Raw genomic sequence first — 15,305 nt, forward strand, 5'->3', positions numbered from 1 at the left:
GTCGAAGCTAATGTACTTAACTCAAATCGTAAGGATACTGTTAGATAAGTGGTCGAAATGAGTTTCTTGAAGTGTGAGTATGAATGCGTATATATTATTATACTTTGTTTGTTTTGTTTTTGAATTTCGCACAAAGCTACTCGAGGGCTATCTGTGCTAGCCGTCCCTAATTTAGCAGTGTAAAACTAGAGGGAAGGCAGCTAGTCATCACGGGGTGACGGGCACTTGTATCCCTTAAAAATATTAAACAACATTTAGAGAGTATCTGAACGTTATTGTTGATCATGTTGTCAAATAACATCTACAGCGAATAACGTTATTCTTGGTCACGTTGTTAAATAACATCTAAAGCGAATAACGTCATTGTTGGTCGTGTTGTTTGTTTGTTTTATGAATTTCGCACAAAGCTACTGGTGGGCTATTTGTGTTTTTCAAGAATGAAATCGAATGAAGTAAAATGAAAACATTTTACTAAGAAAGATCTAAGAAAGAAAAATGCAACATTTTCAATGATTTGAACATTTTATTTACGTTATCTGTAGACAGATAATATTGACAGGTTTCTCCAAAATATTTCTGACGTAACAGTGTATCTCTTGAGGAAAAAGAAGAAAATCAAAGGATATAGTGGTATAGTTGAACATATTCTGTAAGTGAAAAAGACAAAGTAACTCAGAACTGTATTAATTTCACCGATCTTCAGTGACAAAAACCAGTATTAATGAACAACGTTATAATTTTAGAGTAACATAGACATGCTGCATGTTTTGAAATATTTTAAATTTATAAAACACAATCCATATTCTTCAGAAGCATCGCTATATAAACATATTAGCTTGAAAATATTAAAATTTTATTAACATCACACCTCGATTGTGAAAGCAGAAAGATACATGCTTTAAAAAAAAAAAAGAGACAGATTGATGATTGACGTTACGGTATTTGAAAATAAAATCGTAAACTTAAGGAAAAGAAGCTATTGTGAGATGAATTTCATGACATAGAACTACAAAATATAATAAGTATACCGAAAACAATACATAGTTATCTTTGTTTTCTTCCTAAATTTTAAGACTAAATCTTACGTTGAAAGTTATATGATTTTCTGCTGCCAGTATACTTTATGGTATCTAAAGCGTATACAAAAATAAATAAAATTCAAACTTACTCTTTTTATTTTCCCACCAAAAACATATTTCGTGCAGGTTACACACTCAGCTTACAGTTTTCAGCCACAGTTTTAATCTGGGTGTAATATTGCGTCTGCAAAATAATATGAAAAGTGCTATATGATTATGAAATGACGAATTTTTTAAAATGAAGGTTTTTATAAATTAACTCTTTAGTCTATTTATACTATATATACGAGACTATTTGGGCCCATTTGTCAGTTCAACAATAATAAAGTTTAACTTACCAGTTGCGCATCCATACACTTAACCATCTGAAACAAAAGTAAGAAGATTCGTGAATTACACAGATATGTAAATAAATGTATTGAAATTCACAAAGTGTATATTTATAGCACCCGTCATCATAATCTAAATATCAGATTCAAGTTTACAATAAATAACGCAGCTCATATACAACATTAAACAGAGACTTAAGAAGTACAGCAACCAGTGATATGTTTTAATATGAAGTTTTACCTGAACTAGTTCGTTTGTTTGTTTATTTTGGATTTCGCGCAAAGCTACACGGGGGCTATCTGCGCTAGCCGTCCGTAATTTAGCAGTGTAAGACTAGAGGTAAGGTAGGTAGTCATCACCACCCACCGCTAGCTCTTGGGCTACTCTTTTACCAACGAATAGTGGGATTGACTGTCACTTATAACGCCTCCACGGTTGAAAGGGAGAGCATGTTTGGTGCGAAGGGGATACGAACCCATCTGAACTTGTTCTGAAATCTTCCAATAGTTTACTGTTCGCGTATATAAGGTGTAGACTCCCAAAACATTAAATTATCGAGCCCCCCACTAAAGAAACGTAATGTACTTAAGCAGTACAACAGGTTTGGAATTTCGCACAAAGCTACTCGAGGGCTATCTGTGCTAGCCGTCCCAAATTTAGTAGTGTAAGACTAAAGGGAAGGCAGCTAGTCATCACCACCAACTCCTGGGCTACTCTCTTACCAACGAAAAGTGGGATTGACCGTCACATTATAACGCCCCCACGGCTGGGAGGGCGAGCATGTTTGGCGCGACTCGGGCGCGAACCCGCAACCCTCAGATTATGAAGTGCACGCCTTAACGCGTTAGGCCGTGCCAGTCCCCAGTACAACAGTGTATCACCTGCAACTAAACAAAAGTTATAATAAAGCTACAGTAAATTCATATTTCGTAATAATATTTTAGTAGTAATTTGTCTGAAGTTAGATAAAACCACATGTTTTGGAGAACTTCAAATACATTACTGCAGGAAAATGTCTCATTTTATTAGTCGATATTATAATTAATGAAAGGAAAACACATTAAATTATATTAACTGTATAAAAATATAAATAACATTATCCTATAACACCAAGTGAAAGATTAGTGTAAAGTTTTAAAGTGTGACCTAAACTGAATGTTATGACTGCAGAGGATCAAGTTTTTTACTTCTTTAACAATTCTTACAAATGATCCATGAACACGTAAAACGCTACTTCCAAGATTAATTGTTATGAACTTTTAATGAACCCCATTTCTTCCTTTTCTTTAATTAATTTATGCAGTTGGCTAAAAAATATATTAAATTATTTGTAAAATACGCTAATCGATTGTTTTTTATACTTACCGCGGCTTTAACCATTATGTTTGTACACATCTGTTGTAAAACTTGACCGTCAGTTGCGGTTGGAAAGTACGAATTCTTACAAGTATCCCATTTGTCTAAAAACTAAAAAACAAAAAACATGAATCTAAAAAATTCAATAACACTGAAGCTTTATGGGTTTGAAACATGTCTTAAAGTCAAATTTTATTTCAAAATTAGTAGTTATCAGTCCAATTAGTGGATAGTGGTCAGACAATAATGATACCATAATCTAGAAATGTCTATTAAACGATTCCTAAAAATAGTTCCCAGTTTCCTTCTGATTAAAAGAAGTCCTTCTTTCGAATACACTCGGATTATTGGGTTTTATCGTTTTCTCTCAGCATTTTCTAAATGTGTTTTTCTGACATCACAAAGTAGTTCCTAAAGATATTACACTTTTTATATAAATCATAACCAGTGATTGGTTTTTGTTATACAGAAGAATAAATTATTTAAACTTAAAAATGCAAGTCTGTTATTTTTTTCCTTCATACTCTACGGAGTTTTTAGAAATTAAACTCGATCAAACGGGTGTAGTAATACTTTCTTAATACATATTTAACATATACTTACTGAGGTTATTTGTGGATCGCCTCTCACACAAGAAAAGAAGATTTCCATTTTATCACTGGGAACCGCTGATCAAAAATACGAATGTATAAATAAAAATATGCACATCACAAGTTATAAAACAAACAATCAACTGAAAATGTAAGTATGCATACAACTATAATTTTACAAACATTTTTTTTCTTTATCAATATAATTTGATATTTAATGTTATTTTGTCAATTTGTTGTTGCTTTTATTAATCCAAAGTTACGCAGTGCGATATCTATACATTACTTATTATGGGAAATCGAAAACCTGAATTTTAACGTAGTAATTCAGTAAACGTATCAGTGAGCAAAAAGAAGTGTGTGTGTTTTTCTTATAGCAAAACCACATCGGGCTATCTGCTCAGCCCACCAAGGGGAATCGAACCCCTGATTTTAGCGTTGTAATCCGGAGATATACCGCTGTACTAGAGGGGGGCTGAGCAAAAAGAAAAGAAAATCATATTAGTTCCGCTGTTTGGGGTTAGGCGCAAAGCTGCACAATAGGTTATCGTTGTATCTCAAGAGGTCTGGTATGGGTATTAAAACTTTTATGAAAATAATGTAAGTTCGTAAAGTTACCGCTGTTAAAAAGAAGGACACACAATTGTATGCATGAAAATAGCTGTGTGAAGGCCAGTTTAACTATGAGAAAGTGTAGGTAGACCTCATGTAGATCTGCGAGAGATTAAAAAAATAAACCTACACACACTAAGAGAGTGAGTGTTTCTGGAATTGTATGATTTACAATTTTATTGTTGTTTTCGAGTTAATTAAATTTAATATAATTTCCCAAGGTGGACAGCGAGCACATAGCCTATTGTGTAGTTTTGTACTAACCAAACATCGTACTAAGCAGAAATGATGGCTTAGTAATCTTGAAATTTAACTTAGCACAATGAGTACCTTCGTGCTAATTGAGATATCGTGATCGTTCCTAAACAAACACTAATCAAAAGCCAAATATCAAATACATAGGAATAGCTACATATCACAGCTTTACATAGAAACCAAAATGGATTTCGATCGGATTACCACCGCCATACCTGAATTGGATCATATGAACATCTGTCGTATTATATAATATTGATATCTTTCATTTTTCCCGTGACACTCTTCTATGAGTAAGATCATTTATCTCAGCGTTATAGCCCAGAACCTGAAAAAAAATATATATATTGTGCCAAATTGCTGTATTTGAATACAAAAATGCTTTCTTCATGTCTTCCCCATAGTGGACAGAGCACAGATAGCCCATTGTGTAGTTTTGTGCTTCATTCTAAACAAAAAAACGATTCTTCAGGTCTTCTATAACCCACTGTCTCATGGCAATGTAAATAAGCAACAACAACAGACTAATCTGTACACAACTCACACTGTATTTAAAAGTGAATTAGAACTACGTCATGCATTAGTTTCCCAAAATAACTCCTGGTTTTCTCACTCGTGCTGTACATAAAAATTGCTTTCAAACTGCAAAATTTATTTGTATATTTCTTAACTCTAGTGTTCGGTCTAAGATTTCTTTAGATAAGTATGGATAGTAAATTAAATAATTCACTTTCAGATATATCGCCTTCTGAGGTTGATTAGCTTTAAGGTGAAAGTAAATAGCTGTCAAATGAAATAGCTTCTATTTCAATGGATTATTGTCACTTTTTTATATACCATAACATCACAATAGCTGCTGAAATGAATTAAAAACACGGCAAATCGCTAAAGCAAATTTACATGCAAAAGTATAATTCATATATTTACATCTTAGGTATGCAAAAAAACAAACTCTTTATCAAAGGAAATAGACATAGCAGGGTTTATATAGACACAGTTAACTTGTGATTCTGATTAGCTACTATATCTACAACTTCATTACACTTTCAAAACATTGGTTAAAGTTTTAAGATCAATACATGTGTTTTTGTTGCGGTTTTCTGGTGTTTTTAAAAACTACATGAGCCTAAAATCATGTAAAGCTGGTGAAGTGCAATATATTTAAGAGACTTTACAGAGCTACTGGATAATAATCATTATAATAATAAAGCTACAAGTTACTCACAACAGGCAATGCTTTGTTGAGTTTGCTGTCCATATGCTATTGCCCATAAACAGACGATAACACTCAAAGTGACGAATACCTTCATTTCTTTGGATTAGAAATATGACACTTCTTGACGGTACCTACAATGGTTAGTAGGCCTTTATTTATATTCTAATGTTGAATGCCATTTAATTCTAATGCCAATCGTTATTTTTGTTAGACATCTGGAAATATATATACAGTGAATCATTCACACCCATGACACTCTGCATTACAAGTCGAGTAAACAGGTAATAAGAATTATCACGTGATGTTGTCTTAAGCCATCTGAACCAAGAATGATTAACTTCTACCTCTACTGTAAATACTAAGACAGCCTGTTGATGATTTGACCACGTAAGCTAGCATATGCTACGACTGAAATATTTAATGACGAAAGCAAATGAAGTTGTTCAAATCGTACTTGATTCAAGTCGTGGCTTCGTACGCTACGGTTCTTTGAAATTTATCAATTTAAAAAAAAATCTTTAGGATCTGCCGAAAATCATTGATATTTTTCTTTATTTTCTGCTACAATTTATTTTATTATGTTGATTAATATGTTTCGTTTTATTGTTTAGAAATACAAAAGGTATTTATTTACTCAATGTGTAATTTTATGTTTAATTCAAGAACAAACAAAACCCACCAAACATGCTTTCTCTTTCAGCTGTAGGGGCATTATAATGTATGATATGTCCCACTATTTATTGGTAAAAGAGTAGCCCAAGAGTTAGCGGTGGGTTGTGATAGCTAGTTGCCTTCCCTCTCACTCTTCGCTACTAAATTAGGGATGGTTAGCGCGCGTAACCATCGAGTAGCTTTGCGCGAAATTCAGACATTAAACTTCCCTTTATTGCAGGTACAGGAATACTCAGGAAATAGTTGTATGAAATTATATTTTTCATACCGTAATTTGATTTTTTCTTCTTTCTAATTCACAACCAATTTGCAAACTGCGGAGGACAAATGTCGCACTTTGTTCATTTTCTGCAAATTCACGAACCTTCTATGCAAACATTTAAAGCGGGATTGAATCACTCCGAAGATTTACATATGAAAACCAGAATCAATTTCCAGCTTCCAAAAACTGGCTATAGATAGTGAAAGTCAGTAGAAGCTAAGATGTTGTGGGTGCAAGAATTTGATTATCCTTGACGGCTGACTAGTTTAACATCACAGTTTGGGTTTTGTCTGAAAGATGGGATATCCTAAACGCAATTGAGTGTTGTTACAACTTGCATTATCCACTAGGAAAATAAGTTAACAACCCAAACTAATAACGGTAATCCAACAAATATATATATATAAACAAGCCTGATTACAGTGGGATCCAGAAGAGCTATATGGCCCAGGCCTCGGGCTCAAAGGGGGCCTTAAACTTTTCACTTGTTTATGTTTTATTGTATATTTCATCTAAATGTTTATATGTAACTTATTAAATAACTTATTTTGTTTTAATTAGTTGCAGAATACACGAAAAACACATCAACTTTTTTAAAATATCAAATGAACAAATATTTTGAGGAGATTTCAAAGTGGTGCAATAAGGGCACAGAGAAAACAATTAAGTGAGGCAACAGTTAGCTGTTCGAGGACAATAACGTTATAGCTACTCGAGGGCTATCTGTGCTAGCAGTCCCTAATTTAGAGGAAAGGCAGCTAGTCATTGCTACCCACCCTTGGGCTACTCTTTTACCAAAGAATAGTGGGATTGACCGTCACATTATAACGCCCCCACGGCTGAAAGGGCAAGCATGTTTAGCGCGACGGGGATGCGAACCCGCGACCCTCAGATTACGAGTCGCATGCCTTAACATGCTTGGCCATGCCGAGTCTACTATTAACAACGTGAATGTTGCCCAAATGAAATCATTTCTTTAAATCAGATGTTTTTAAAATTCTCAGTAACGTCTAACAAGATGCTGGTAACCAGGCTTTTCTTTTTAGTCTGCTGGCAAAAACTTTTCCAAAGGGAAGATCTATATCAGAGACTGGTTATGTTGTAGTATGAAAAAATAATCTCTGTACTATACATCCTGCTCTATCTTCTTAAAGTTCTACAAACGCATCAGTTCTCTTTAAACAAGTAGAATGTAGCATCAGAAAGGTTTAAGAAAGTTAATACCAGCACATGAGAGCACAACATTCCACAAAGAAATCTATGTTAGATAGAACAATGCCGTAATGTATTGTTCCATGTGATATATTTTTCTTTGTCCCAATAGGACAGCATTAACTGGATGTTCAATTGAAGATTTACTCTTGGTTGGACAGGCGACAGAAGCTGGTAACAGGAAATCATCTTATGTGCATTCTGTATGTCATCCTTTTTCCTTCATAGCGAAGATTGACTTTCTTTGTTTCCAGTCAACGCATTGGCTATCGTTAAAGGAAAGCTTTCTAGGTCTAATTGGGCACCTCACTAAATATGATCTACTCTTGTCAGACCGTGTTCGCGAGTCGCAAGATAAAGAAAAGCGCATACAAATCCATTATCCCTCAACAGACATTCGAAAAGAGTTTATTGATCCATGTGGACCATTTTTACAAACAGCAGCTCTTGATGAGATTTGAAATGCATAATAAATTTTCAATAATTATTTATGTCTCTCCAGAATACTGTGACAAGGATCGGTCTACTATAGTAATTCAGTATGTTAAAATTATAGACAATTCAAGGTTTTCAATTGAAGAAATTTCTGCTAGTGTACAAGGAATTCTGGATGGCTTCAAGTTAGATTTTTAACACTGCCATTGACCAAGCCTATGACAATGGATGTAATATGACTGGGGAATGAAAAGGTGTACAAGAAGTTCTGCTTGGATAATTTCAAATTGTATTTTCTTCAGCTGTAGAAACCAAACACCAAAGTTTGTAGGTTATGACTGTGCTGAGTCACCTAAGGAGGTAATTACTTGTTTTGGAATTGTTCAACAAATATATAATCTTTTTATCAGTAGTTCATCAAGGTAGTAAATTCTGAAGCAACATATTTCTGTTTCATTGCTTAGTACACTGCTCGCCAAAATCTTAAAACCAATGAACATAAAAAAATATGCATTTTGCATTGTTAGAATCAACCACTTATTTGAATAGACCTTCGAAAGATGAAAATAAAAAAATGGAAAATAAAAATAAAAACTCTTTTAACATTTAATAGGGAAAATGTGAACACTATGAAATTAGTCGAAATGGTTTTTGAGCCCTTCTTCTCCTTTCGTATAAAAGCATTTTTTATTGCTTTTTAAATCAAGTTAGCTATGAATTTTAGAACAACCAATAATCAAAGAGTGTAACTGCACATAAAGCAATTATCTGTTTGTCTGCCTGATGTCTTAAAGTCGTAACTGTGAGAAAATAGCTGAACTAATTTGGGTTAAATCTGGTAAAGAGACTTACATGAACACTTAAACGTTTCATTTAAATATATGAGTAATCGTTCAAACGATCATTTTGGCAGTAATTTCAATCAATTTTACTACCTTAAGCTGACGCCAAAATAAAGTGACGTTTCATGCTGCGCTTAGAACATGTACTTTTGTGTTCTCTTGTAGATATGAATTACTAACGCTGTCCTGCCATTCTATTGAAGCTAACAAAATAATGCCTTGCAAGATTCGTGGACACATGTTAGTTTCTTACCAAGAGAAAATCATTTATTGCCGAATATTATACGTAATTACATAACTCGAGTTGTACAGAATGTGTTAACTGTAGCAGCGTCGTAGAATTTCTTTGTTCAGTTGAAACCTGAATAAATATCCTTCAAGGCCATGTAAAGTTTTTTAATGCGTTTGTACATTAAAAATAACTTTTTTTCTAAAAGTAACTCAAGCTGTCTTTTTGTAAGCATTAGTGACGTATATCGACGTGGATAAAAGTAATATGATGTCATAATTTTAACACTTTCAATTCACAGTTAATCAAAAATATTAAGTAAGTCGTATTTTGGCTTTCGCGTGATATAAAGTTATTGTTTCTCAATGAAATAAACGTTTACAAAATGATAAACTTTGTATTTTGTCATAAAATTCGAGAGAATGTGACTGACCTCTCTTTAGAAAATTCGCTAGAGTCATATTAGTTTAACCATATAATGACATGGAAAAATCTTCATGTGTTTTTTTCAGTAATCTTGAAGGGTAGTATATATATTGGAGACGACGTAACGTCCTCTACAAAGTTTCGTCTCGTGTACATACATTTCTGACATGACAGTAAAACGCGCTTGAAATTAATTGTTTCTATTGCAACGAACATATTATGGTAACTTTATTAGAATGCTTAGAGAACATAGTGAATGACATAAGTGAATAAAGAAGTATTTTTAAACAGAAGATATAATGAGTTTAAACAGTTTTACAAGAAACATCGGTTGAAGATAACTGTGAGTAAGACTTGAGACCTTTTATTTGGATAAAACAAGTCTCTTGCGTACCAGTTTTTGCTCAATTTGCAAAAGAAGTGTTGACACATTCATTTAATACAAATACTTATATGACACAGATATTAGTTGTCACTGTGATTAATAACTTAATAATAACCTTTATTATTAGCACTAGACATTATCACATATTTCTGTAAAAATATTAAAGAATTGTTAACATAATTAGAATTTTTAACCTGCATGGAACCACAGACGTACTTTGGCTTCGGGCGTTCGATTGCCAATCGGATGGGTGGAAGATCGAATCCTTGCCACAACAAACACGCTCGCACTTTCAGACGTGGAGAATTTGTGAAGCAACGATTAATCCCACTATTCGTTGGTAAAACCTATCCCAGTGAGTGGAGTTGACTAGTCACCTTTTCTATATTTTTACTACTGCTAAATTAAGGACGATTAAAGCAAATAGCTCTCTTATACCTTTAAGGAAAATCCCCAAAAAAGAAATCTTGGCCTGCTTATCTAGGTCGGAAGCTTCTAGGATTCATATATAGTTAACTCTAATTTTAAACTGCTAACCTAAGATCGACAGATAAAACCCGCATAACCACTATTAAATATGGACATCATATACAATTTCTCAATACTTTGTCGTTTTAAAGGTTTACACAGAATTTTTTCTTTAAAAAAAGAAATAAGAGATCCACTTCCCTCAGATAAGAACTTTTTTTTAGAATTTTACCCCTAACTTCTTCCAATAAACGATGGTCAATAAATCTTTATTGGTTTTTGTTTTCTTATTAACTGAAGAAAGGTATCTGTTTTGATCGTTACAGAAAAAAAAATGCTGGTAAAATATTTTACTGAAGAGTGACCGTTGAAGTTATGAAACCGGTATAAGAAATTACTAAAATAAAATATTTTACTGAAGAGTGACCGTTGAAGTTATGAAACCGGTATAAGAAATTACTAAAATAAAATATTTTACTGAAGAGTGACCGTTGAAGTTATGAAACCGGTATAAGAAATTACTAAAATAAAATATTTTACTGAAGAGTGACCGTTGAAGTTATGAAACCGGTATAAGAAATTACTAAAATAAAATATTTTACTGAAGAGTGACCGTTGAAGTTATGAAACCGGTATAAGAAATTACTAAAAGAAAATATATTTTAGTGTTTTCTTATATAGAATACAATCTTTTATTAGACATGCCTTTTCTACTTTCTACATAACACCTATATTATTTGTACTTGCCATGTATAGTGATCATTCTTTAATAAATGCTCTATTTGATAGTTAAAACGAAGTTACCTGAAATGTTAACGTTAAAATATTACATTACACCATTATATATCTAAACATTTAACGTTGAAATAGTATATGTTGTTACTTTAGCATTTATAATACCGTCTTTTTTTAGAAAAGATCACCTTCATGATTCTAATGGAGTGGGAAAAAAAAAAGGCAGTTACAAAGCGGTCCTGTTAGAGATATTCATATAAAGGAAATTTTGCGATACTTTTCTCGTTCTATTATTCGTGGCATTACCAAGTTTGATTTGTTTTTAATTTCGCGCTAAGCTGCACAAGGGCTATGTGCGCTAACTCTCCCTATTTTAGCAATGTAAGATTAGAGGGAGGGTAGCTAGTCAATACTACCCTCCGCCAACTCTTAAGCTACTCTTTTACCAACGAATAGTGGGATTGATCATCACATTATGACGCCCCACGGCCGAAAGGGCGAGCAGATTTGGTGTGACGGAGATTCGAACACATTTCAGTGGAAGAGGAATGTTGAATGATGGCGCAGTAAATTATGTGTTCTATATAAAGACAAAGGTGGCACGAATAAACGTCATAGCTGTAATTAAAAATGTAAGGCAGTACATCAGTGTAATAATTCGCGTTACTTATAAAGTACATAATATAATATTATGAAATGCATGTGTTTATAAATATCCTGAAAACGTTTAATGCATCGGCATTTTTATATGACATTCATTTTACTTCGATATTTTATCTGGTTGCTACAATATAATATCCCTTTTAAAGAAATATGGACATCAGAAAATATTTTCCCACTGAAACTTAAGAGAATAACGACCAGCATGTGCAACAAAAAAACATATCATCCATATCAACATCAACTTCACTTTCAACTGAAAAGAATCATAATATACAAGAGACTGCAAGCATTGAAAACAAAATGTTACTCCAGCAAGGGCAATAATTCGTCCCCTATTACCAACTAAGGAGATCAATATCAAGATATCAGCTGTATTTCAGTTAATTTTGTCTTAAATTTCACTATATCTACAGTAATTTAAAATGCTCGATCCATTAAAAACACCCTTAACAATGTCAAGTGGTTGGGCAAACTTTATGGCACAGTATCTGCATCTGCAGACTTATACTGGTAGGAACCGTATTTCGATATCTGTGATGGGCAGAGAATTGACAGCCCTTCATACAGCATTGTGCTTAATAACAAACAAACAACTCTATTTGTACCTCAAAGTTGACTTCTCTCCTAGTGGACTAAAACCCATATACCCACCACAGCGGGTCACTAGATCAGCTACTATTACATCTGTTTTACAGCCTATGGGCTTATAATGTTACAAGTTTTGGACTGTACTTCTTAAGGTGAGCACATTGTAAACAGCTTATTGCATATCTTCGCTTTCCAAGACAAACACATCATACATACTGGCATTCAATTAATTCTATACATAACATTTCCTGAATCTGAGTTTTGTAGAAGCTTTTCGTTATTTACTGCATATAAATGTACTTAATTACATCAATTTATTACTGATAAATAGTTATGAAATGTGATTTTCAAATACTCTTTATTACATTACACACACTCAGAGGGAATAATAGTCATTCACACGTCTGTTGGTCTTTGCTAGTTGGAACCACCTCGTTATATTCTGTATAAACTTAAAAGTATTTGAGTGTAATAATTTCACATCATTATCTAATATAACTTTATAAATCTAAGTTAAATAATGCAGTAAATGTCTAGGAAACGTGGTTCCATGTTTCACATTAAGTTACTGCCCAATAATAAAATATCACTTTATACATTATCGTCATGGGTGCGTTAGAAGAGTGACTGTAAAATCTTATTATTCGGTCTGACAAGAGTAACCCTAGAGTTGGCGGTGGGCGACGTTAACTAACTACTTTTTTTCTATCCTATCCGGTGTATAAAATAATGGCGTAAGGCAGAAATACTTTCGGATTCCTGTGGTTCAATTTTGCGAATGGCCAACCACAGAGAAAATGTTGACTCTTTGTTTGTTTGTTTTGAATTTCGCGCAAAGCTACACGAGGGCTATCTGCGCTAGCCGTTCCTAATATAGCAGTGTAAGACTAAAGGGAAGGAAGGCAATTATCACCACTAGCCATCAACTCTTGGACTACTCTTTCACCAACAAATAACGTCACCCCGCTTGAAAAGGCGAGCATGATTGTTGTGACGTGGATTCGAACCCGCAATCCTCAAATTACGAGTCGAGCGCTTTAGCCCACCTGGCCATGCCGGGACAGAACTTAAAGACTGTGTTGGCTTATGTATACAGCTATAATGCCGTTATTAGTTCCAGCACACTTAAATAACACACGAGAACTGCTCTGACCAATCACGGATGTACTTCACATAGTGACAAACAAAACAATACTCCTTACATTAGACGTCCTAGTCCTCTAGCAATCTATACAGACAGAATATGGCACCAATGTAATGCATAAATTCATGTCGAATCACATAAACAATTTGGAGATGTGTACACTAATAATAGACTCTGTCAGAGAAATCCTATATTTCCTCCTTCAAAACGAATATTTTTGTTTCGATAACATACTGTATATACAACTTAATGGTGTCACAATGGGTAATGGAGGAAAACATTTATGGATGTTTTTGAATAACAACACTTGACAAGTATCGTCAGAATACCAACAACAGCTCTGATATCAAGTTTCAATACATTTGTAACGTGTTTGGATTATGGAACCACGGCCTCTATTATTTAATCAAATTTTTAGACTTTCTAAATTTCTTAAGACTACAACATCCAAATCACCCTGAATCACTTGAATGACAAGCGGATTACAGTTGTTTTCGACGTTACCTTAAGATTGTCAGTTGCAATAACATAAATACTACCTTGTTTCACAACCAATTGGAAAACGTCTCTTCCTTAACTTTAATTTCCAACAGCCCAAAGCTTCAAAGAAAGATGCAATTATTTAATAAATAAAAATAATCGATCTCAAGTTTAGTGAAAACAAGACTACACGTTTTGAACTAAAATCGCTCCTTTTGAGCAACAAATATTCACCTTTTTTACAACGAACATTTTAGTATCGCACCTTTAACATGAAAAAGAAAACAATTTTCTAAAGATAACACAAAAAATTTACCTTTAATTAACGAAACTGTATTCAAGAATATAAAAACTATAATCAAGAAATCTTTCTGCCGATAAAAGTTGTAAAACGGGCAGTTCTAACCCTAAAAAGAACAATTTTAGAAACCTCAGTAAATTACCCTACAAATATAATAAAGTTTACTGTCTTAGTAAAATGTGTTTACAATCTAAAAGTGGATGTCTTGTCTCCGGCTGGCCTGGCATGGCTAAGCGCGTAAGGCGTGCGACTCGTAATCCGAGGGTCGCGGGTTCACGCCCGCGTCGCGCTAAACATGCTCGCCCTCCCAGCCGTGGGGGCGTATTATGTGACGGTCAATCCCACTATTCGTTGGTAAAAGAGTAGCCCAAGAGTTGGCGGTGGGTGGTGATGACTAGCTGCCTTCCCTCTAGTCTTTCACTGCTCAATTAGGGACGGCTAGCACATATAGCCCTCGAGTAGCTTTGTGCGAAATTCCAAAACAAACAAACAATCTTGTCTCCGGTGTTGATTATCAGATTACATGTAGCATCATACGTACATTAGGGAAGCATGAAGATATTAGACCCTGGGACAGGAAAGATATGTTGGCTTTCTTTTTAAACATGAACGAAGTACAGTTGCAGATTATTTTATAACTCATCATGTACAAGTAACACCTGGCTTTAAAACCACCATTCCCTACTAACCCTCTCCAAGTACAGAAATTTTCTATTTACAGAAGCTCTTCTTGTCAAACAACTATGACTACAGATGAGTATAAAAGATGGCGCCATCTAATTTTATTTTTTCATTTGGATAGACGTTTTGTTTAACACAGGTAGTAGTTAATTACTTCAACAGTACAATTCTTTTAACAATAAGCTTTACTACTTAGTATGTAAAACACATGCTATAGAAATGAATGATATAGATTTGATTAGAATGTGTTAGTTACATTATTTAAATTTTCAGTTACAGCTTTAAATTAAAACGTTGAGTACCTTATCAAAGAATAACAAATCTGGTGCTTTAACATCGTTTAT

General features: G+C 33.8%; 1 protein-coding gene across 1 annotated transcript; it reads right to left on the reverse strand.

The window, feature by feature from the left end:
- Positions 1-503: 503 nt before the first annotated feature.
- LOC143243962 (uncharacterized) lies at positions 504-5,608 on the reverse strand. The gene is made up of 6 exons (XM_076487839.1): positions 5,448-5,608; positions 3,369-3,433; positions 2,775-2,876; positions 1,418-1,444; positions 1,169-1,263; positions 504-647 (listed from the first exon to the last, which is right to left on the reverse strand). The coding sequence occupies exons 1-5, from the start codon at positions 5,530-5,532 to the stop codon at positions 1,207-1,209; spliced, it is 336 nt and encodes a 111-aa protein (XP_076343954.1). The 5' UTR covers positions 5,533-5,608; the 3' UTR covers positions 504-647; positions 1,169-1,206.
- Positions 5,609-15,305: the final 9,697 nt, after the last annotated feature.

Source organism: Tachypleus tridentatus, chromosome 2 (assembly GCF_004210375.1).
Source record: "Tachypleus tridentatus isolate NWPU-2018 chromosome 2, ASM421037v1, whole genome shotgun sequence".
NCBI lineage: Eukaryota > Metazoa > Arthropoda > Merostomata > Xiphosura > Limulidae > Tachypleus > Tachypleus tridentatus.

Coding starts and splice junctions, on each gene's coding strand:
- LOC143243962 (XM_076487839.1), bottom strand. CDS start 5,532: ATGAAGGTATTCGTCACTTTGAGTGTTATCGTCTGTTTATGGGCAATA. Junction 1,445..2,774: donor ACATAATGGTTAAAGCCGCG/GTAAGTATAAAA, acceptor CTTTTGTTTCAG/ATGGTTAAGTGTATGGATGC. Junction 1,264..1,417: donor AGTGTATGGATGCGCAACTG/GTAAGTTAAACT, acceptor ATTATTTTGCAG/ACGCAATATTACACCCAGAT.